We start from the raw sequence: 22,687 nt of genomic DNA, 5'->3' as shown, positions 1-22,687 counted from the left end.
CAACCTCCACTCAGCATCATAAATAGAACTTCCAAGTGAGGCAGATTCACATGCACCTCATACAACTTGATCTACATTTGTTGCACCTAATCTGGCCTCTTCTACAACAGTGAGATCAAACTCTGATTGGCCAACCACTTTGCCAAGCATCTGCACACTGCCCATGAAAATAACTGGAACTTACATTTGCCAACCTGTCATTTTAATTCCTTTCTCCATTCCCACACATACCTGTCTGTCCCTGGCTTCATCCTGTGCCACCGTGGTAACCCTAAGGATCATATACACCTGAGCTGCTGAGAATCCAACAACCAAATGGCAGGGTTCTGAATGCCAAAAATCATATACGAGAAATCCAACGCAAAAATCTTTATTTTTGGAGAAGCCCACATTACAAGAAACAATTAACTCCTGTGAAGAACAGCTGCCTTTGTGCCACCGAGTGCTCATATTCAGGCTCCTGTACTCCCTCCCCATCCACCCCATGGCAGCAGAGTGAAGAGGGCATGGCCTGGTGGTGGAGGGTCCTTGAGGATAGATGGTTCGTGGAATGAACTTTATAAAGAATGATAGCAAGCCTTTACAAATGCAGAAAAATTGTTTGATTACTGAAAACAATTCCAATTTTTTTCCCCCTTTCATTCTCAAGGAATTGCAAAAAGATCATATCATTCAGAATTATCCTGCAGTATGGGTTAGAGAAAGAATTCTAGAATGTTGAAGAGTGACACAAATCATAGATGGAACGATGAAACTTGCAAAAGTAATGGTGTTCTTATGTCAATCTTGGGGAAAGGTTTTTGAATAAGCTTTTGAAGATGTGGCTGCATTGAAGTGTTTATGTTTGTTTATTGCAGTATTGCTCACAAATGTCTTTAAAGGATTTCCAGAAATAAGTTTTCACTGCAAAATTATTTCCACATTTGGACATAAACTCAAACAAGTAATGCAGTATTCATATACATTAAAAAAATCATAAATATTACAGTATACTTCTCAATTTCAAAAACTATTTGTAAAGAATCTTCTCAACAATATAGTTTCTGATGTCAAAGAATATCTTTCGCACTCATCCGACAAATGATCGCATCCAATAAATGTCCAACCTTTTCTTCAACAGGAGTTATTTTGTAAAGCTGTAGAGAAAAATAATTAAAATTTGAACACAAGCAATATTTCTTTAATAAAAAAGATATCCTTTCTAATTTGTGTCTTAAACAATTCTTAGTTGAGGGGAAAAAAATCTGCTTCAAAACTACATGCTGTGCTGTGGAAGACCTGCTATGAACAGATGGTCTGAAGTGACTTACCTACCCCTTCTAGTGAAGAAACAAACTGGCTTCTACAGAGTTTTCACAGCAGTATAACTGAGATCAGACATCTTCAGTCTATGAAGGATTGTGAGTGAGAGTGAATATGGAAAAGCAGGCAAACTAGTTTTGAGACATCATCCACATATGTTGCGACAGTCTGGCACCAATAATCAAGATTTCAAGATATTTTTGATTCTACATGATATTGTTATGAGCCCAGAGGACACAAAACCCAGCAGCAATAGATATTCACCATGACAAATGGTTACTTAAACAAAAGTTGCTTTTAATTATCTTTAAACAGAATCACACTTTAATTTATCACTATTAACTAACCCAACCCCTTTCTAATTCTAAGCGCACGTTCTTTGATTCACAGTCCAATTTCACTTCTCATTCCTCCAAGTTTACTGATTGCAGGCAATTCTTATACTGTGTACAGAATTTAACATTTATGAAGTTCACCAGGCTTTGGTGCTTGAAAGGTAAATGGTTAATACTCAGGGAGGTTCTTGTCAGTTTTCAGAGAGAGATTTGTTGTTCCTGGACACAAACTGTTCCCTTTTAATCAGCCACGTAAGTGGTCTTCCGAAGAAACTTACCCCATCAGGGTTTTCCAGCTCTCTTTCAGGTCACCACAGAGTTCCTTTTTGTTTCTCTTATTTCAAGTGAAACATTAGGCAGCCAGTCCTCTCCCCTTGCATGAACCACAAAAGCTTTGACCAGTCTGAACTAAGCACCCCCAACTTGTCGTCCAAATGGGGTTTCCCCACAAACTTTCCAGCTTGTCCTGTTCTAGTCCCAGCTGCTGCAGCTGACTGTAACACTGCAGAACTGATCTCTCTCAGAGAAAGCCTGTTTTTTTTTGTTTTTTTTTTTAAAACCCCTCTCTGCTTGCAAAAACCATAGGACCCTCTTAGAACAGCATGCTGCACTCCAGACCTAATCCTCCAAGTTTTTTCAATTGTTACTTTTCAAAACAACAATCCATTAGTGAAGTCCCTTGGGCACTCCCCAAAGCTTTTGCAAAGGCCTTTGGAGCCAGCCAGTCTAACTTGAGCAAAGCTCCAGTATTTTAAATGAAAACTGTTTTGAAGTGTTTGTAATGTGAACTATACTCAAAAAACCTGCCACACTATCTCCCAAAATCATATCTATCTACAATATAAAAAACATATTCTGTCACAATATCATAAAGACATTTCCATAAGCCATGATTTCCATCCTCTTCAATAATTCCAATTTGTAGCCATGTCCTGTCAACGTGAGGCAGAGCTTCACATGCCCCTCAGTTTATGATTCTGAATGGTGGTTTGAGAGTTGGATGGTGTTGGGAGGAGTATTGGACTAACTTCATTTTATCACTTAACTATACTAAGTATTATTTTTAAATAATTACCTTAGATCAGTGGTTTTTAACCTTTTTCTTTCTATTCACATACCACCTGAAGTAAACCCTTACTAATCACAGAGCACCTTCATTTCTTTCCATTCAAATACCACCTTAAGTATTCCCTATGTCATAGATGCTGTGATTAGTAAGGGATTACTTCAGGTGGCATGTGAGTGGAAAGAAAAAGGTTGAAAACCACTGTGTTAATTGTACCTCATTGACTAGTTATGTGCAGTTTCATAACTCCAAAGGAAATGGGCCAATGACAATTTTTCTCAAGCAAAATATTTCAGTAACAATTGGTCTACAGCAGTGGTTCTCAACCTTCCCTTCCCACTCACATACCACCTTAAGTGTAAGCCCCTTACTAGTCACAGAGCACCTACAGCATAGAGTGTAAAAAGTTTGAAAAGCATGGCCTTAGATATTGCTTGATTGCAACCGATCATGTTTTACCTTCTCTACTATGTGATGCATTGAAACTTTAAAAAAAAAATCAATGTCCTGACAATCTTGTTCCAGCAACTGCTCTGAAAGGCAAGGTGTTCAAGTACTGTGACAAGGCCACAGGCTGCAGAAGTGATCACAACTCTATTAGTTTTAGGGTAGATTTAGGGAAGAGCAAAGAAGGGCCTAAAGTTGAGGTTCTGGATTGGAGAATAGCAAATTTCGAAAGAATAAGAATGGATTTGGGGAGTACTGAGTGGGACATGATTTTTTCAGGAAAGGATGTAAATGAAAAATGGAGAATATTCAAATAAGAAATTTTGAGAGTACAGAGTAGATATGTCCCAGTGAGGATCCAGTCTTTCCTTTGAAGTCATAGGGAGCCTTGATTTTCGAGGAATATTAGAAATTTGGTTAGAAGAGGGAGGTGTACAAGAGGTATAAACAGCAGGGTGCTGAGAAATTGAAAGAGGACTACAAGGAGTGTAGAAAAAATCTTAAGAAATTAGAAAGGCCAAAAAGAGGCACGAAGAGGCTTTGGCAGGGAGAGTAAGAATAAATCCAAAGGGTTTCTATAGGTACATTAAAAGTAAAAGATTAGTGAGGGATAAAATTGGACCCCTAGATAGGGGTAGGCTATGTGAAAAGTCAGAGGAGATGGGGGAAATTTTAAATGATTTCTTTTCCTCGGTATTCACTAGAGAAAAAAATATTGTACCAATTGAAGAAAAGAAAAATAGTGGGGAGGTCATGAATCATTTAAGGACAACGAAGGAGGTAGTGATGGCAGTGTTAAAAAAGATAAAGGTGGACAAATCTCCGGGTCCGGACAATGTATTCCCAAGGACACTCAGGAGGCTAGTGTACAGATAGTGGGGCCATTAACAGAGATATTTAGGATGTCACTGGTCACGGGGATAGTGCCAGAGGATTGGAGGGTGGCTCTTGTTGTTCTGCTATTTAAGGGTCCAAATGTAAGCCTGGAAATTATAGACCTGTGAGTCTGACATCTGTGGTGGGTAAGTTGATGGAAAGTGTTCTGAGGGATAACATTTACAAATATTTGGATGAACAGGGATTGATAGGTAGTAGTCAGCATGGTTTTGTCAGGGGTAGATCATGCTTAACAAACCTTATAGAGTTTTTCAAGGGGGTTACGAAAAAGATTGATGAAGGGAAGGCTATGGATGTTGTCTATTTAGACTTTAGTAATGCTTTTGACAAAGTTCCCCACAGGAGGTTAGGTAAAAAGGTGGAGGTATTAGGTATAAATAAGGAAGTAGTGAAATGGATTCAGCAATAGTTGGATGGGAGGTGTCAGAGAGTAGTGGTAGAAAATTGTTTGTCAAATTGGAGGCCAGTGACTAGTGGAGTTCCTCAGGGATCAGTCCTGGGTCCACGATTGTTTGTTATATATATTAACGATCTGGAAGAAGGGATGGTGAATTGGATAAGCAAGTTTCCAGATGATACAAAGATTGGTGGTATTGTGGACAGTGAGGAAGATTACCGTAGCTTAAAAAGAAATATAGGAAAGCTAGAGAAGTGGGCTGAGAAATGACTGATGGAATTTAATACGGATAAATGTGTCATATACATTGAATGGTAGACAATTGAAGAGTGCAAAGCAACAAAGGGATTTAGGAGTTATGGTAAATAGTAACCTCAAAGTTGATACTCAGGTAGATAGAGTGGTGAAAAAGGCATTTGGAATGTTGGCCTTCATAAATCGGAGTATTGAATTCAAGAGTTGGGATGTTATGATGAAATTGTACAAAGCATTGGTGAGGCCAAATTTGGAATACTGCGTGCAGTTTTGGTCACCAAATTATAGGAAGGATATAAACAAAATAGAGAGAGTGCAGAGAAGGTTCACGAGAATGTTGACAGGATGTCAGGGTTTGAGTTACAGAGAAAGGTTGAGCAGCCTGGGGCTTTTTTCTCTGGAGCGTAGAAGATTGAGGGGGGATTTAATAGAGGTGTTCAAGATTTTAAAAGGTACAGAGAGCGTCAACGTGGATTGGCTTTTTCAATTAAGAGTGGGGGATATTCAAACCAGAGGCATGGTTTGAGATTGAAAGGGGAAAATTGTAAGGGGAACATGAGGGAAAATTTCTTCACACAAAGGGTGGTTGGGATGTGGAATAAGCTTCCGGCGGAGGTGGTTGAAGCAGGAACGTTATTTACATTTAAGGAAAGACTGGATAATTACATGGAGGGGAGAGGATTGGAGGGATATGGACCAGGTGCTGGTCAGTGGGACTAGGAGGGTGGGGATTTGTTCCGGCATGGACTAGTAGGGCCAAACTGGCCTGTTCTATGCTGTATATGGTTATACAAGTCAAGGCCTTACCTAAAGGCATCATGATGGGTTTCTGACATCTTGTTATTAGAAGAGCCTTTCCATTATTTCTGAATTCCAGTAATCATAAATTTATTTCTATTGGTTCAAAATGTAATTAAAAAAAATCAACTTATGGAAATTAATGTGGTATGAAAGTCCCATACATTGCAATTAGTTAGCATTTCAATTCAGAACTGACTATTTTATTCAGAATCTTTAATCTGAAGAAAGTTGATGGAAAGCCAAATTATACAGATATTGGCAATCCAAAATTAAATCAAGAGATTCTAGAATGTGCCAGCAATTGCTTGTTAAATTTGAAGGCTTCATAATGAAGCCCTATGTTGCATCAAAGTCTTTGGTACTGCTCAGTTGGAAAGCCAAGTGATCACAAGTCCCATCCAGGAATTTAAAAACACTAAGCCAGCTAAGCTCCAGGCACCATGTCATGGCTAACTGTTAAACTCCAATGTTTTTACATGACCAAAATGCATTTCAAAACTATTTAAAAATCATTCAATTTTATAAAAGAATGAAAGTTAAAACAATTCCAAAAATGTAAATAATTGACATCAGACTTCCTTGCAGTGGAATCAAAGTGGAACCCTGTTACACTCCCGGAAATTCCTCAGAGAAGCTTGGCAATTTTGTTTTGTTGACGCTCTGGTTCATAATGAATCTAGAGTTAGAACAGACAGCAAAAACAGTACAATTTCAGGAATTCACATTCCTGTTGAAATCTCAAACCTGAAGTCAGTGGCAGCGTTGTAGTGGAACAGTCTGTACGTTCAAGACTGTGGTTTTCAGGAAAATTGAACTGAAACTGAGAGAAGATCCAAAAATTGTACAACTTTGATTATCCAAAAATCATATTCTTGGAAAATCTTCAAATGAGGATATCTGAAACAAATCAGAAATCTTCATTTATCCAATTTTTTTCCAGAGCCGCACTGATCCAGAATGTCAGGCTGCTGAGAAGCAGCCAGCATTTATTTTGGTGAGAATTAAATATTGTTTTAATGCTTTAAAAGTCTTCCCCTTGTTGTTTGTTGTACTTTAAACACTGTTGCAAGTGATTTGCTGTTGCTACTGGGCTGTTTTTTTTCTTTTAAAAAACGACTAGTTCTCTGAAAAAAATGTTTATCTGACATAGGCCGGTCCCAACCATTTTGGATAATCGGAATTGTACTGTAGTTCACCACTCACCCATGTGTGAAATTCCCAAAATAAATTGCTGTCAACTGCAGGCTCACCCAAACCAGCAAAATTAACATATACAAAACATACATAACTCAATCAATTTTGAAAACTATAAATGCTATTACCTTAACCCCTTCTCAGAGGTAAACTACCAGCATCTGATATAACCTGTCACAGAGACTTGAAATAAAAATTCCAGCATTAATGCTGACAATCAATTTTACAAAGCCACACATGACTTCAGAATTCCAGTGACAGTACAAAGTTGTAAAATTATTGGTAACCAAATGTCAACAAGATTCTTATGTATTAGTGGAAATATAGAGTCAGAATAATAAAAAAGCCATCTAAAACCGCTCCAAAACTCTGTGCAGACTAAGTTTTAAAATACAATGCGAGGATTGGGGAGGAGAGAGCAACATCTATCTGGATGAATGGAGCAAAGCAGTAATGAAGTAACAGAAGGGATGATTACTGAAGGGAGAGAGAGAGAAAGTGGAAACAGGACAAGAAACAGGTGATCTAGAGGAGGTGTATACAAGACCAGCCACATAGTTACCCTAGCCTGTAACACTGAAATGTTGATTAATTAACTCAGTGTCATTAAAATGGTTTCAATCGAGAAACACTGTTTTACATTAATTACAATAAATGCATTTGAAATATACAATTATTCCATTTAAATATGACATAGCAATTTTCAACTCTATGGCTTGGCTGCAGATAGTCTATCTTGAAAAGTAAAAATGCTTGCAATAACACTATTATAGGGGAACACTATTTTATTCAAACTTCCTCCAATTCTTGATTTTTTTTTAAAAACAAACCTTTTTAATTTTTGCTACATCTGCAATCTTTGATATGTCCTGCACAGAGATTTGTTGTCCATTTACTTGGCTTATGATATCTTCCAACTTTGAATGTTTTGCTCCATCATCCACCAGAACAATAAGAAGAGTGGAATCATCATGTGAAATTCCAAATTTTCTGAAGGCATCTGAAATCTGAAGAAAAATTAGACTGTTATAAAATAACATTTCTTCACTGCAGTTTTCAAGTCACATTTAAGATTTGTGCTTTAAAGCAAAGCAAACTAAATAGAAAATTTAATGAGCTTGCCATTATCATTTTCTAATTCTTGAACAACTAGATCTGTTTTGATGGGGGAAATCCTATCACTAGGCTCTTTCAGGTGGCCGGAATTACCCAAAGAAAAGCTGCATATTCTACCCCTGTGCGGCTGTCGGGGTACCCACCTGAAAGAGCCTGAAGCGCCTCCGAGGCGCACTCATCAACCCTTCTCCGGGAAGGATAATCTGTGGATTGGCGCAGTCCCCCGCCGCACCTAAATGCAGCTGCCTGAAAGTGGCTGCTAAGGGGTGGGCTAATGACACTATCAGCTGGTGACCCAACTCAATTCTGCCAAACAGTCCCCAAACCATGCCCCGACATTCGCCCCCCACCCCGCCCCGACATTCGCCCCCCGGCCGCCCCAACACCACCCCCGGCCGCCCCAACACCACCCCCGGCCGCCCCAACACCACCCCCGGCCGCCCCAACACCACCCCCGGCCGCCCCAACACCACCCCCGGCCGCCCCAACACCACCCCCGGCCGCCCCAACACCACCCCCGGCCGCCCCAACACCACCCCCGGCCGCCCCAACACCACCCCCGGCCGCCCCAACACCACCCCCGGCCGCCCCAACACCACCCCCGGCCGCCCCAACACCACCCCCGGCCGCCCCAACACCACCCCCGGCCGCCCCAACACCACCCCCGGCCGCCCCAACACCACCCCCGGCCGCCCCAACACCACCCCCGGCCGCCCCAACACCACCCCCGGCCGCCCCAACACCACCCCCGGCCGCCCCAACACCACCCCCGGCCGCCCCAACACCACCCCCGGCCGCCCCAACACCACCCCCGGCCGCCCCAACACCACCCCCGGCCGCCCCAACACCACCCCCGGCCGCCCCAACACCACCCCCGGCCGCCCCAACACCACCCCCGGCCGCCCCAACACCACCCCCGGCCGCCCCAACACCACCCCCGGCCGCCCCAACACCACCCCCGGCCGCCCCAACACCACCCCCGGCCGCCCCAACACCACCCCCGGCCGCCCCAACACCACCCCCGGCCGCCCCAACACCACCCCCGGCCGCCCCAACACCACCCCCGGCCGCCCCAACACCACCCCCGGCCGCCCCAACACCACCCCCGGCCGCCCCAACACCACCCCCGGCCGCCCCAACACCACCCCCGGCCGCCCCAACACCACCCCCGGCCGCCCCAACACCACCCCCGGCCGCCCCAACACCACCCCCGGCCGCCCCAACACCACCCCCGGCCGCCCCAACACCACCCCCGGCCGCCCCAACACCACCCCCGGCCGCCCCAACACCACCCCCGGCCGCCCCAACACCACCCCCGGCCGCCCCAACACCACCCCCGGCCGCCCCAACACCACCCCCGGCCGCCCCAACACCACCCCCGGCCGCCCCAACACCACCCCCGGCTGCCCCAACACCACCCCCGGCCGCCCCTGCCCCGACGCCCCCCCTTGCCCCGACATTCCACTCCCCCACCGGCCGCCCCTGCCCCGACATTCCCCCCCCACTGGCCGCCCCTGCCCCAACGCACCCCCCCGCTGGATGTCCCTGCCCCGACACCCCCCCCAACCTGCTGGCCGCCCCTGCCCCAAAGCCCCCCCTCCCCAGTAAGGCAGGGTTTGTCAGGCAGCGGGGCGGGGGACATCGGGGTAGGGGCGGCCAGTGCAGGCTATCACAGTCAAGCTGGCCGTTCCTGCACCAGGGCCGCTCTCTGCTGCTCAAAATGTGGCGTAGTAATGGCAGTGTTCCCTACCCATAAAACCCCACGCAGCTGGAACTGTGTGGGAAACAGAGCTGTTCCACTTGCATGGGGGATTATGGGTAGGGAAGGCAGCCATTGCTATTCCACATATTTATGATGGGTGGCACCAGTCACACCTTTCAGATGTGGAGGTGCTACAAGACACCTCTGGAAAAAACAGGCCCTTTCTGGTGGGCTGCCGCAGCTTTTTTGGGCTGCCACCTGAAAGGTGAGTCTTCAGGCTGGGATCCGCTCCTGCAGCCGCCCTCAAGGCGTAGGATGCACCTGAAAGTGGCAACTATTTATGCAACTCCAGCATTAGGTATTAACAGAATGGAAACATTTGAAGAGGCTGAAAGGTTTGATTAACAGAACCATAGGCAAAACCCTGAAAAGGTAAGAGATCAGAAATTCCATAGATTGTATCTTAAATTTTAAGCAGAGAACAGTGTTAATTTTAAAATGAAAATTACATTCACATGCAGGTTACTACACAGTGAATAATGTTTCACTCTGAAGATGAATGGAAAGAATGAAGATGAATTTCTGCGTTGTGTAACAGGTGCATCAAAGGACAAAATTGTGAAGCAGCACATATACATTTGATTATGATTATGTTTAAAAGATTACAGCACAAATAAACTCCAAAATTCAATGCTTACAGGTTAAATCTTACATTATTAGTTGGAGAAAGATTAAATATGATTTCAGAATAAAGACTCCGTGTCTTCATTTTAGCCAGTTTGAATAAATGAACTGCTTTGTTGGCTGCCACGAGTACCTGAAATGGATCAACAACCTGCAAAATAAAGATAATGATTATGTGAACATTTGACCTGAGTTCATATTGTGCCATCATTGGATCAAACAAAGCAAATTACAGCTTGTGGAGGTTTGATTGTCCATTAATTTGGCTTACTGATAGAAAATCAAGTCCTTCTAAATTCTATAGTTAACAATTTCACATTCACTTTTGGATTTCACTAACTTACAGTTTAGTGATTTTCTTCTACAAAGTTAGTCAGTTTAAAAAGTTTACATGCAAAGTGAAAAATCCAAGAAAAAAGCATGCTTGAGGAATCACAGAAAATGGACCATGGGGAGGAGGTAATGCACAATGTGACAGTGAGACGAAATATAAAATGAAACTCAGTGGTGGATTAAATGACAACCAAAATCACATTTCTCAAAGTAGGCAAAATCTTTTGCATATTTTTCATATTTTTATGATTGTAAACTTGCTGTCTTTATTTTGTTCCTATCCTGCATCATTAAGGCAATCAAACAAACATTTAAGGCTCATTACAAGGCTTTCAGTGTCTTAATATACCTTTAGTAACTGTTTCTCTGCCATGGTGGTGGCATTAGGAATGACAAAACTTCAGCTAAAAATTTACAGCACAGTATTTTTGACAAGTCAACAGTTCTTGATTTCTGCACCAACAAATGTTGGGCCTTATTGAGTGAAGTATCTGAAGATAGTATCATTTTATTAAATTAAAGATATTACCAAACCATAACAGATTGGTGGATTTTTGGATATCATGTACATTCCCAGAAATCATGGACCACGATCCTGGCACCCAAAGGGCAAGCTTAAATCCGCTGAGGATCGACCGATAATGTGAATTTACATCAACACATATCAACTTGCACATGGAATAAAACGGTGTAGATGATTACATCACCGCCTAAAAATTAACAAAGCTGCGGAGTCATTGCCACTTGTAGCAATCAAAAGAAAAAGAGCTGATGTTGGAGGAACTCAGCAGGACAACGTTGCAGAGCAGAGCCCTTCGTGAGAATGCGCTCACGTAACATTTTAACCACCATACAAAAACAGACACGACTTAATTCTCACCATTGATGCATTTACTAAAGCCCCAGCGATGGCTCCTTCCACGGCTTTCTTTCGAAGTTCAGCTGAATTTTTAACATCTTTAAACAGCAGAAGAGTCACCGTGATTTCTGGAAAGAGTTCCAGCTCATGGGTCACAATCATCTTGTTCAAAAGCAGCAAGCCACTGAAGATAACTCACAAAGCAAAACCACACCTAGAATATTATTTTTAATGGTTAATGCAGAAACGTTGTTGAGCAAGAAGTTTCAATTGTACAGAAAAATAACTCTTTCCCCAAGAAATTACGAACTTTATATCAGAACCTCACACTTACCAAGACATAATGAGAAAATAGTGACATATACCGGAAGCAACGAGCAACTCAGGTACAACAAGCAAATGCATCCCCCGTTACTACAATACAATGCCAAGAGTTCCACCCCAGGGTGCTGATTTTATTTTTACAACTCCATGGCCGGCCTTCACCTACTGCCCTTGGCCTATGCCTTGGCTGCTCCGGGCTTCACGGGGCTGCTTCACCCCGCGTGCGCACGTCCTTCCCGGGACCTGGGCTGGGGCTTCACCCCGCCTGCGCATGTCCTTCCCTGGGGCTAGGCTTCACCCCGCCTGCGCATGTCCTTCCCTGGAGCTGGGGCTTCACCCCGCGTGCGCATGTCCTTCCCTGGGGCTGGGCTTTACCCCGCGTGCACACGTCCTTCCCGGGACCTGGGCTGGGGCTTCACCCCGCGTGCGCATGTCCTTCCCTGGGGCTGGGCTTTACCCCGCGTGCGCACGTCCTTCTCGGGACCTGGGCTGGGGCTTCACCCCGCCTGCGCAGGTCCTTCCCTGGGGCTGGGGCTTCACCCCGCCTGCGCAGGTCCTTCCCTGGGGCTGGGGCTTCACCCCGCCTGCGCAGGTCCTTCCCTGGGGCTGGGCTTTACCCCGCCTGCACACGTCCTTCCCTGGGGCTGGGGCTTCACCCCGCCTGCGCAGGTCCTTCCCTGGGGCTGGGGCTTCACCCCGCCTGCGCAGGTCCTTCCCTGGGGCTGGGGCTTCACCCCACCTGCGCATGTCCTTCCCTGGGGCTGGGCTTTACCCCGCGTGCGCACGTCCTTCCCGGGACCTGGGCGGGGGCTTCACCCCGCCTGCGCACGTCCTTCCCGGGACCTGGGCGGGGGCTTCACCCCGCCTGCGCATGTCCTTCTCGGGACCTCTTCACTCCGCCTGCGCATGTCCCTCCCTTATCCCGCATGCGCACGTCACTCAGTCGCCCAGAGCTCCAGCGGCAGCGGTGGGTGAGCCCTGTCCCGAAGCGGCGACATGGACCGGTTGGAGAAGTTTTTCTTCTCGGCTGTCGTGAGCAGCAACTTCCTCGTTGCCTCCGTCCTCTTTGCCATGATCAGCCGGGCCCAGAGGACCCCCTATATGGACGAAATTTTCCACGTGCCGCAAGCGCAGAAATACTGTGAAGGGATTTTCTCCGAGGTACGCAATGGTTTGGAGTCGTTGGCAAAAAAAAATCTGGGTTAATTGCAGCCTCGCCGCTCGCCTGTTCCGTGCAAAGCTGGAACAGCTGCTGGAAGTGTAACATTCTGCACCCAGTGCTTAAAGTGTTGTAGTTTAATTATTTCAAACTGAACTACGTGTGACGATGCTGGATTTCCCTTTATGGTACAAGGGTAGGAGGTTAGGATTAAATGATCTAATTAATTTCACCCCATTCCCTGTCTTGCACCCATTTTCACTTCCCCCCTTTCCATTATGAATACGTGTTCCAGCAACTGCTTCTGTGGCGCATTGCAGCCAGTAACAAGTTCTAAAAATTTATGCCCCGGCACCTTTATCAATCTGCTCGCTGAGGCTGCGTCACGGCAACCTGAAATACTCTATCAAACTTTTAAAATATAATTTTAAACGTCTGTAAAAATCACCAACGTTTTGCAGTTGTTTCTCGAGTGACCTTCCCTCTCCAGTTCGGGAAAACGGTGTCTACAGGACCACGTGGCATTGCATTCTTCCTAAAGTGTGTGGTGCCTCCCAGTTGAATACATCAGCTTCCTGAAAGCATTGCATTCTTCCTAAAGCAGTGGTTCTCAACCTTTTTCATTCCACTCGCATACCACCTAGGATGCCATCGATGTTCTGTGGTTAATAATGCATTATTTAAGCTGGTATGTGAATGGAAAGAAAAGGTGAACCACACTAAGTGGTGGCTTCTGTCTGAACACAACAAACCGTTCGTAGCATTGCATTCTTCTGAAAGTGTGGTGTTTCCCCCTCCTCTTCCTCTCCTCCCCCCCCCCCCCCCAATTGAGCACAGTATAAAGAGCGAGTATATTTTTCTTCCCACCCCCCCATCTCTCATTTGACATTTAATAAGCCAAAGTATCACAGTTGCTCTGTTAATGGTTGTTTTAACTTGCGATGTCATATAAGATTTGTGCACTAATTCCTTTTATAAAAATTATACTATTAAGTTTTGTTGCCTATAATTTTTCTCCTAGTTAATTTCATCACTTTGTACATCTATGCAAAATTTCTTCTGCCATATGAATTTTTTTCCAATTTATGGCCTCCTGAACTTTAATATTAATCTGCTTTTCAGCAGCTTCTTGGGGTTGAGGGTGACCTAGTTCCACTTCAGTTCTGAGGTGACTGATTGTAGAACCTCAAATTACTGCATTCTGAGGTGACTGATTGTAGAACCTCAAATTACTGCATTCTGAGGTGACTGATTGTAGAACCTCAAATTACTGCATTCTGAGGTGACTGATTGTAGAACCTCAAATTACTGCATTCTGAGGTGACTGATTGTAGAACCTCAAATTACTGCATTCTGAGGTGACTGATTGTAGAACCTCAAATTACTGCATTCTGAGGTGACTGATTGTAGAACCTCAAATTACTGCAGGAAGGGTAGGAGGTGTTTCACTGGCAACCTAGGTGGTAGATTCAGGGTGAATACTTTATTTCCTACACAAGCTTTATCATTGCTCTTGATGAATGGATGTGAAGTTTTTAATTGTATCCTGAATACTGCTGCTCCATTTTGAACAGTCAGGATCCAGAAATTCCCATGAGTTTTTTCTTTTTGAAGGAAGCTTTGAAAACCTGCTTGAATCTTCTTTCATCATAAACTCATCCCATAACCCACACTTTTTTTAAACAACTAAATATTGTGTCATCCACAAACTTTAAAATTGTTCTTCCAAGTGGATGATAAATATCTGGATCTGCACTTAAAATCATCCCCATGTATGAGGCCTCTTGACAGTCTCCAAAGCAGCTGGTCATTGCTACCTTTTTTATTTTTATCTTTTAATCAATTTTATACCCATTGCTGTCACTTAAACTTTAATCTCTAGAGATTTAATTTTTTTTCACAAACTGATTATGATAATTTGACAAATAGCTTGACCCACTTTCTGAATTTCAGCATTTTGCTGACAGATGTGAGATCATTTGGCACATTGTTTTCTAATTTCTCTCTTTTAGACATTATTACATTTTCTAGCTTCAAGTTCATTTGAATGAATCCAGAAGCCAGACATTTCTGCATGGTTAACGTGCAACGTGATCAATGAATATTGAAAATATTTTAATAGGTCAAGATCTCAAAAAAGACCACATTTCAACCAAAAGCTTAACCTCTTGTGTCCACTTTTTAAGATTGAAGTGCACATTCCAGATTTTATTTGGTTTGACCATGTGGAAATGACAGCGCTTTTTATTACATAGATTCCCTTTTCAGGGCACCATATTGTTTGGGTCATTTGGTTCCACAGGTGTTTATGAGTACTCTGGAATGTTCATTTGGTTCATTGGTGAACGTACAAGAGAGCTATGTTTGCTTCTAAGCTTTTGATCACCTTTGGAGTCTAGTTACCATTTCAACACAAGTACCAGAGTTGTGCCAATGAAAGTTAAAGAAGCCATTATGAAGCTGAAAAACCAGAATAAAACAGCAAGAGACATCACCCACACCTTAGGATTACCAAAATCAACTGTTTGAACATCATTAAAAAGAAAGTGAGCTCAGTAATCGCGAAGGGCTAAGGAAGACCTCTGCTGACGACAGAAAAATTCTCATCATAATGAACAAAAATCCCCAAATGTATGTCGCAGCAGATCAGAAACACTCTTTGAGGCAGATGTGGATGTATCAATGACTATTGTCCTCAGAAGACTTTCTAAACAAATACAGAGCCACTAATTAGCCATTAGCCTCTTTCAGGTAACCAGAATACCCCGATGTAAAGCCACATATTCTACCCAAATGTCGCTATCAGGAGGCCACCTGAAAGAGCCTGATGTGGCTTGGAGGAGCACTCACCAACCCTCCTCCGGGAGGTATAAACTCCGCATCTGAGCGGTCCCCCGAGGCACCTGAAAGCAGCTGCTAGGGGGCGGACTGATGACAATCAGCCAGCGACCCAAATCCCCACTGCCTAACAGCCCCCTCAGCACGTGACAGCCCTGTCGCTCCTGCCCCGTCGTCCTGCGTCGGCTGCCCCTGCCCTGACATCCCTTGCTGACAAGAGCCAGAGTGCGCTCTGAGGCGCCTCTCCTGCAGCTGTCCCTTTCAGGTGGACAGCGCAGTGCTTTCAGGCTTGCCACCTGAAAGACCATTCAACAGATATTATCTGCTTCTGCAGGCGCATTCTTGGTGGAGAATGCACCTGAAACTGGCTACAGAAACAGGATGGTTATATTACTGTTTGTCAAGAAGTATTTGAAAGAGCCTGCAGAATTCTGGAAAAAGGTCTTGTGGACAGATGAGACCAAGATTAAACTGTATCGGGGAGATGGCAAGAGCAAAGTGTGGAGATGCTCAAGATCCATTACGGGTGAGGATCTGTAAACATGATGGTGGGGGTGTTTCACCGTGGGGATGTAGAACTGCCACACTTCTCGTCATTGACGATGTAACTGCTAATGGCAGTAGCACAATGAATTCTGAGGTGTATAGAAACATCTTAACTACTCAAGTTCAAGCATATGCTTCCAAACACTTTGGACGGCACTTCATCCTACAGCAAGACTGAGTCCAAACACTGCTAGATCAACAAAGGAGTTTTTCAAAACTTAAAAAGTGGAAATTTCTTGAATGGCTAAGTCAATCATCAACTATAAATCCATTTGAGTATGCCTTCCATAAGCTGAAGAGAAAAATTAATGGGGACAAGCCCTCGAAACAAACAGAAGCTGAAGATGGCTCCATTAGAGGCCAGGCAGAATATCAACAGAGAATATACTCAACGTTGGTGGTCTATGAATCAAGCATTCATTGCATGCAAGGGATATGGCACCAAGTGACTAATATACATTCCATTAATATGTCCCAAATATTATGGTGTCCTGAAATGAGGTGTCATTTTAATATGGTTAAACCAAAAGGTATATGAATAACCTTGAATAAAATATGAATTGTTTGATTACAAATTTAAAACTGGAGCACAGGGGCAAATAATGGAAAAAAAGACTTTGTCCCAAGCATTATGGAGGGCACTACAAGCCCCTCGTAATTATCTGAATTGCAGCCTCTGATATTCCAGAGAAAACAACCCAGGTTTGCCCAGCTGCTCTGCGATGCTCATATCCTATTATCCATGCAACATCCTGGTGAATCTCTTCTGTGCTCCATTAGCCTCCTTTGCCATAAAAATCTCTTTTTAAAAAAAAAATTCTTGTTTTTGTGGTGCCTGTACAACATTGAAGCAATGAACCCAGCTTGCTTTATTGCCATGAACCTCAAAATTGTTGCAGTTTTTGACTCCTGATAGTGTGCGGTTTGACAGTTTTAAGGATGGGATTGAAAGCATTTGTACAATAAATATTTTGCCCCAATATATTAATAATTAGCATTTTACCCGACTTGGTTATTTCATAGATTTTGAGAGGATTGATTTTAAAAATAACTTTTCACTGGTAACATTCAGGAAACAATGCACTAATTCTCAAGAACCTCCAGAACAGACTGTAGTTTGGATGTTCAAATTATGGCTTCTTTTAATGTTTGAAATTGGTTAACTTAACCAAATACAGGTGGTTGTAAATTACTTTTGGTTGATTGTCTTTTTATATGTATGAAATAACATGTAATAAATGTACAGTGGTTACAAATTTTAGTAGATTAATTGTTTTGAATTGTCTGTTTCTGAATATTATGCAGTGGGATCCAATGATCACTACTCTACCCGGTCTCTACCTGGTATCCACTGGAATAATCAAGCCAGTGTCATGGTTGCTGAGCTGGACAGGAACTGTGGTATGCTCCATAGGAATGCTGCGATTCATTAATCTGATGTTCAATACTGGGAACCTCTACTTACTTTATTTGTTTTTCTGCAGGATACACCAGAAGGACAAGGTACACAACTTTAGTTCTTTTTAGCACCAAAATAATAAAGCATAATAAAACTAGAAAATTCAACACTTAAAGCTGTTGATTGAAGTATGTTAAAGGTACTTCAAATGTATTTATAATTTGATAGGTTGTTGTAAAGAAGTATTCTACTGAATAATTTAGTGCTATAGCATGTATTCTTTCACTTACAATATGATGTGCAGTAAATTTCCTGTTTTTGGGCTTTGCTGACTCATGGCATTTTTGGGGACATTGACTTCACCCTCTATCCTTGCCCAGTCTTCATGATGAATAATCTCCAACTATATGAATGTGAAATTGATTATTTTATTTAAATTAAATTAATATAATATATTAAAGCATGTCTCTATTAATAAAAGGGCTAATATGAAATTTGCAATTCACTGAGGGATTGCATCATTATCAAACACTCACTATAATCCTCAGAAAAGTCTCATGTTATATATCTCGTGTCTCATTAGATTGCTTCTACACAAAGCAATGTTCATGGAATGTATGCAGCCGCTGCTATAATTTCCTGTTGACAATTTTCCTTCTGGTGTGGAAGGTTGTTTACACTAAAATATCTGAGTTGCATTTTTTTAAGAAAAAAATGTCCCTGTGGTTGTGGTGGACATTTAACAAGCTCTTGGTCTCTGCTGTTCCACAAGAGGGCATTGCTGTCCAAATTACCCACTTGTTCTCCAGGAACTGCTCCATCGACCTCACTTTAAAACCAACACAATCTGCAACGTGGTTACAGGAAGTCCATTATATGTAATTAAACACAATAAATATATCATTATAATTTACCAAAAACCCTTGTCTTTGATTGTTCCCCGCTGTTTTTAATAATTTAAATATATTGCTACAAGCAATGTTTGCTGGGGGAGTGGTTTCCTAGTGGGAGGGAATTTGTGCAACGCAGAGGGTTCAGGCAGTTCTGCAGTGCCTGCAACAATTCTGCCCCCCCCCCCCCCCCCCAACCAGTCACCCAAGAGAGAGCACTGTAGCCAGGACAGGGTGGAGTGGCCAGATAACAGATGAATATTTTAATGAATTTATAAGTTGGTGAATGACGACACATTGTTGTGGACCGCCTGCAGATCAGTTTAGATTGTAGGCGGTCTGCAAAAATGTCTAGGGCTGCTGCTGGGAAAAATTCAGAATGGGAATTAGTCATTTTCGTTCTGAACTTCTAACACTGCCTGCATTGTGGGAAATTTTCAAAAATTTTCCATTAGGCAGTGGCTGTGTAAAAATCCTAAATGGAAATAACACAGGACCCCACAATTTTGGTATAAATTAGGAGTCTTTGTGTCCCTGTATATTCTAATACATTATTCTCTTACTCCATTCTTAACTTTTTTACTGTAGTCTTTTTGTCTTTGGCTTGGCTTCGCGGACGAAGATTTATGGAGGGGGTAAAAAGTCCACGTCAGCTGCAGGCTCGTTTGTGGCTGACAAGTCCGATGCGGGACAGGCAGACACGATTGCAGCGGTTGCAGGGGAAAATTGGTTGGTTGGGGTTGGGTGTTGGGGTTTTTCCTCCTTTGCCTTTTGTCAGTGAGGTGGGCTCTGCGGTCTTCTACAAAGGAGGTTGCTGCCCGCCAAACTGTGAGGCGCCAAGATGCACGGTTTGAGGCGTTATCAGCCCACTGGCGGTGGTTAATGTGGCAGGCACCAAGAGATTTCTTTAGGCAGTCCTTGTACCTTACTCCATTCTTAACTTTTTTACTGTAGTGCATAGACAAGTATTACCTAGAGTAATGGAATCTACAGGTGAGTTACAAATAACTTGTTAACCCCAGTTTGATAAAAACTTAGTATATTGGAGTGAGAAAATTCAACATCCTAGTACTTGGAGTTTCAACTTACTCTATTGTATGGCACACAAAATATCCTTGTTTTTTTTTGAGTTTAATCAATAAAGAGTTTATTGAAAGCAATTAACAATGGTCTTTAAATTATCCTTATTCAAAGTTTAGAAGAATTGCACATCTCATCACTCCATGTTAACAGGTTTGACAGTAAAATTGGGGTTCACAAGAGTCTGGAAAAGAAACTAAGCAAATAAAGATTTGTTTTCATTCAATGATGTTGTTGACGACCAGGAATTTTATCTGAAGGCCACACCCTGGCAATTGGAGTCAGGTGATTCATGCAGCTGGATTTGAAAAGCTCAGATCAGCAGGAGGCTCATTGGGCAATTCAGACATTAAGTGATCCAAGGAACTTGTGACACAAGGTTGTATTAATTCACTTCAACTTAGCAGTCTGGGGAGATGGTACTATTGAATGGACTTCCACACAATACATGCAGCAGTGAGTAGGACATTTACAACTAACATTTTTTTTCTACAATGTGAATGATTGGAATCCTTGACCTTGTTAAATAGTGGGTTTGTAGTCTTTGAATTCAGCATAGATCTTTGGATAATCAGAATTGAGAGTGCAGAAATATTTAGCTGCGATATTGAACACTGGAAAAGTTTTGCCTCTTCCTCGTCCATGTCCTATTTTCTCTATTCTTGGAGTGATGATGAAGTGAATGTTTAAGATTTTGGCAGAAGAATGTTAATTTCCTTGTGAGCAAAATGCTTTCTTCACTTTTATAAAAGTGCAGTTTTCATTGTTTTAATGGAAATATTTTGCTAGAGAATATTGCATTGTAATTGTTTCATTTTTTTTCTTCCCAGGCTTCCTCTGCATTCCAACGAATTGTATCTTCATTAGCACTTGCCTCATTTCCTCCTCTTTATTTTTTCTCATTCTTGTATTACACAGATGCAGGCTCAACATTCTTTATCTTATTTACTTACTTAATGTGTTTATACGGGAGCCACAAAACTGCTGCCTGCCTTGGGTTCTGTGCTTTTATGTTCCGTCAGACTAATATCGTATGGATCATATTCTGTGCAGGAAGTGTTATTGCACAGAAATTGACAGAAGCATGGAAAACTGATTTGGTCAAGAAAAAGGATGAAAGCACAGCTTGTATTCTGGATCTAAATGAAGAAGCCAAGAAGGTTGTGCAATTTCTTTTAGCGTCTTTTCTGTCACTGACAAATCTGAAAGGATTGATCCTTTTGACCTGGCCGTACGCTGTTGTGGTGGTTGTTTTTCTGATATTTCTGTTTCTGAATGGAGGGGTAGTTGTTGGTGATAGAACCAGCCATGAGATCACACTGAATTTTCCTCAGCTATATTATTTCTTTTCCTTCACACTTGTTTTCTCTATTTCTCACCTGGTGTCCTATCAAAAGATCAAATCTTTCTTGGATTCAGTAAAGAAGCATACATTATTTTGCATCATTCTTGGAATTGTTTCCCTGTTGTTGGTTTGGAAATTCACTTATGTCCATAAGTTCTTGGTGGCAGACAACAGACACTACACTTTTTATATTTGGAAAAATATCTTTCAGAGGCATGAAATGATCAAGTATTTGTTGATACCAGGTTACCTCTTTGCTGTTTGGACATTTATTGATGCATTGAAGAACAAATCAGTATTCTGGATCTTGGCATATTTTTGCTGTTTGGCAGCTGCGACAGTTCCACAAAAATTACTGGAGTTTCGTTATTTCATTGTGCCCTATTTAATCTATAGACTCAACGTCCCGATGTCTTCAAGCTTCAAAGTTATTGTAGAGCTGGCTCTATATTGTTTAGTAAATGTGCTAACCCTTTATTTGTTTCTTAATAAAACGTTTCAGTGGCCAGACAGTAAAGATGTTCAAAGATTCATGTGGTAACTGTTGCATCTTTGTTGCAAGGGAGTGATCTTTCCACCTATTTTAAACCTTTGTAATCTTAATAAATTTGAAAGGGCAGGCTGTATATATGTGTATATATTATATATATATATTTGGGGGGGTTATGTGGGTCTCTTTGTGGTTGACCTGAATACTTGTATATTTTCTATGATCTAATCATTATTGCTTTTTGTCAAATTATTCGCTCTGGTAGTTGTATTTATTTTACATAGCAAATTTGTTTTAGTTACCTGTATAGTCATGATTTTGAGTAAGGGAATTTAATGAATTATAATGGTATTAAATACCACAATATTTCATACTACTTTTGAAACACTAAATAGAATTTAGAATTATTGTTGTAAAAATATTTCTCAAACTATGCTGTGTTTAATATTGATCTTAATTTTATTTGAGCATCAGGGTCCATTAGATACCAGAAATATCTAGTAATGTGGTACTCCTTTTTCATAAAAAGAATTTGAGGGTTTGTTGAAGATTAGACTTGTGTTTATATAAAAAAAAAATTCCATAAGTATTCTGGTTGTCTTTGCTTTGACAAACTTCTTTCAGCTTTGACCTATAAAGATGTGAATTTTGTCTTGCAATTAAAAGAATCTGCAAATGCTGGGAACAAGTGAAATGGAGAAATTTAGCAAGTCATGGAGCATCCATAGAAAGTTAACCTTGTTTTTCCAGATTCCTGACCTTTTCCTAAGTAAGCCATGTAACCTGTGAAGTTTCTCTTTGTCTTGCTCATCTTTTATCTGAAGCATATGCTTTCTGATGAGCATTAATATTGATGTTTTTTCAATAATTAGTATTCCCAATAGATTGTTTGTGACCTTGCCCACTAAGTTGTAGAGTAATTTTTATAAAATATTGAAGATAAATATTGCCACATGGAGAATTTTGAAAAAGTTTCATATGAGCCATGGAATTTTGGTTTTGCTTCTTGGAGGAAGTTTGCTCAATTAACTTTCTGCAGGAATATAAATACAATGAAAGTACTTGCCTTTTCTAGTACTAAAACATAGTTGTGATTCACATCTTCATGCCCTCCACCCCACGCCACAGTAATTTCATTACTTGGAATTTTTGTGTAGGGAAGCAACTATCTTGCCCAAGCAAGATCCTTGAAGCAATGATATAAATGTCTTTTACATTTTCCTGTGCT

General features: G+C 42.1%; 2 protein-coding genes across 7 annotated transcripts in view; one reads left to right on the top strand and one right to left on the bottom strand.

The window, feature by feature from the left end:
• Positions 1-354: 354 nt before the first annotated feature.
• tprkb (Tp53rk binding protein) lies at positions 355-12,080 on the bottom strand. The gene is made up of 5 exons (XM_069909512.1): positions 11,723-12,080; positions 11,410-11,602; positions 10,225-10,347; positions 7,525-7,701; positions 355-1,136 (listed from the first exon to the last, which is right to left on the bottom strand). Exons 2-5 carry the CDS (start codon positions 11,548-11,550, stop codon positions 1,050-1,052), a joined length of 528 nt encoding a protein of 175 aa, XP_069765613.1. The 5' UTR covers positions 11,551-11,602; positions 11,723-12,080; the 3' UTR covers positions 355-1,049.
• The window catches only part of alg10 (ALG10 alpha-1,2-mannosyltransferase), a 40,513-nt gene continuing 29,612 nt past the window's right edge, over positions 11,787-22,687 (top strand). The window contains exons 1-3 of one of the 6 annotated variants that reach the window (XM_069909511.1): positions 12,457-12,873; positions 17,561-17,656; positions 17,740-17,758. In XM_069909511.1, the coding sequence (XP_069765612.1) occupies positions 12,709-12,873; positions 17,561-17,656; positions 17,740-17,758 (280 nt within the window). In that variant the 5' untranslated portion in view covers positions 12,457-12,708. Of the gene's footprint in view, positions 12,874-17,560; positions 17,759-20,454; positions 22,046-22,687 lie in introns of those variants that run through there. The other 5 variants (XM_069909506.1, XM_069909507.1, XM_069909508.1 and 2 more) reach the window with 5 other exon arrangements.

The sequence above is a fragment of the Narcine bancroftii genome, chromosome 13 (genome assembly GCF_036971445.1).
Source record: "Narcine bancroftii isolate sNarBan1 chromosome 13, sNarBan1.hap1, whole genome shotgun sequence".
Taxonomy (NCBI): Eukaryota; Metazoa; Chordata; class Chondrichthyes; order Torpediniformes; family Narcinidae; genus Narcine; species Narcine bancroftii.
Note: the sequence above shows the minus strand (reverse complement) of the source record. Positions and strands in the feature narration are given on the sequence as shown.

What these genes read in the sequence shown, in the direction of transcription:
- tprkb (XM_069909512.1), bottom strand. Translation starts at nt 11,550, where the DNA reads ATGATTGTGACCCATGAGCTGGAACTCTTTCCAGAAATCACGGTGACT. An exon ending in ATCTTTCTCCAACTAATAAT is followed by an intron (nt 7,702 to 10,224) that starts GTAAGATTTAAC and finishes ATTTTTCTTCAG; the next exon opens with ATTTCAGATGCCTTCAGAAA. An exon ending in ATGTAGCAAAAATTAAAAAG is followed by an intron (nt 1,137 to 7,524) that starts GTTTGTTTTTAA and finishes TTTTCTCTACAG; the next exon opens with CTTTACAAAATAACTCCTGT.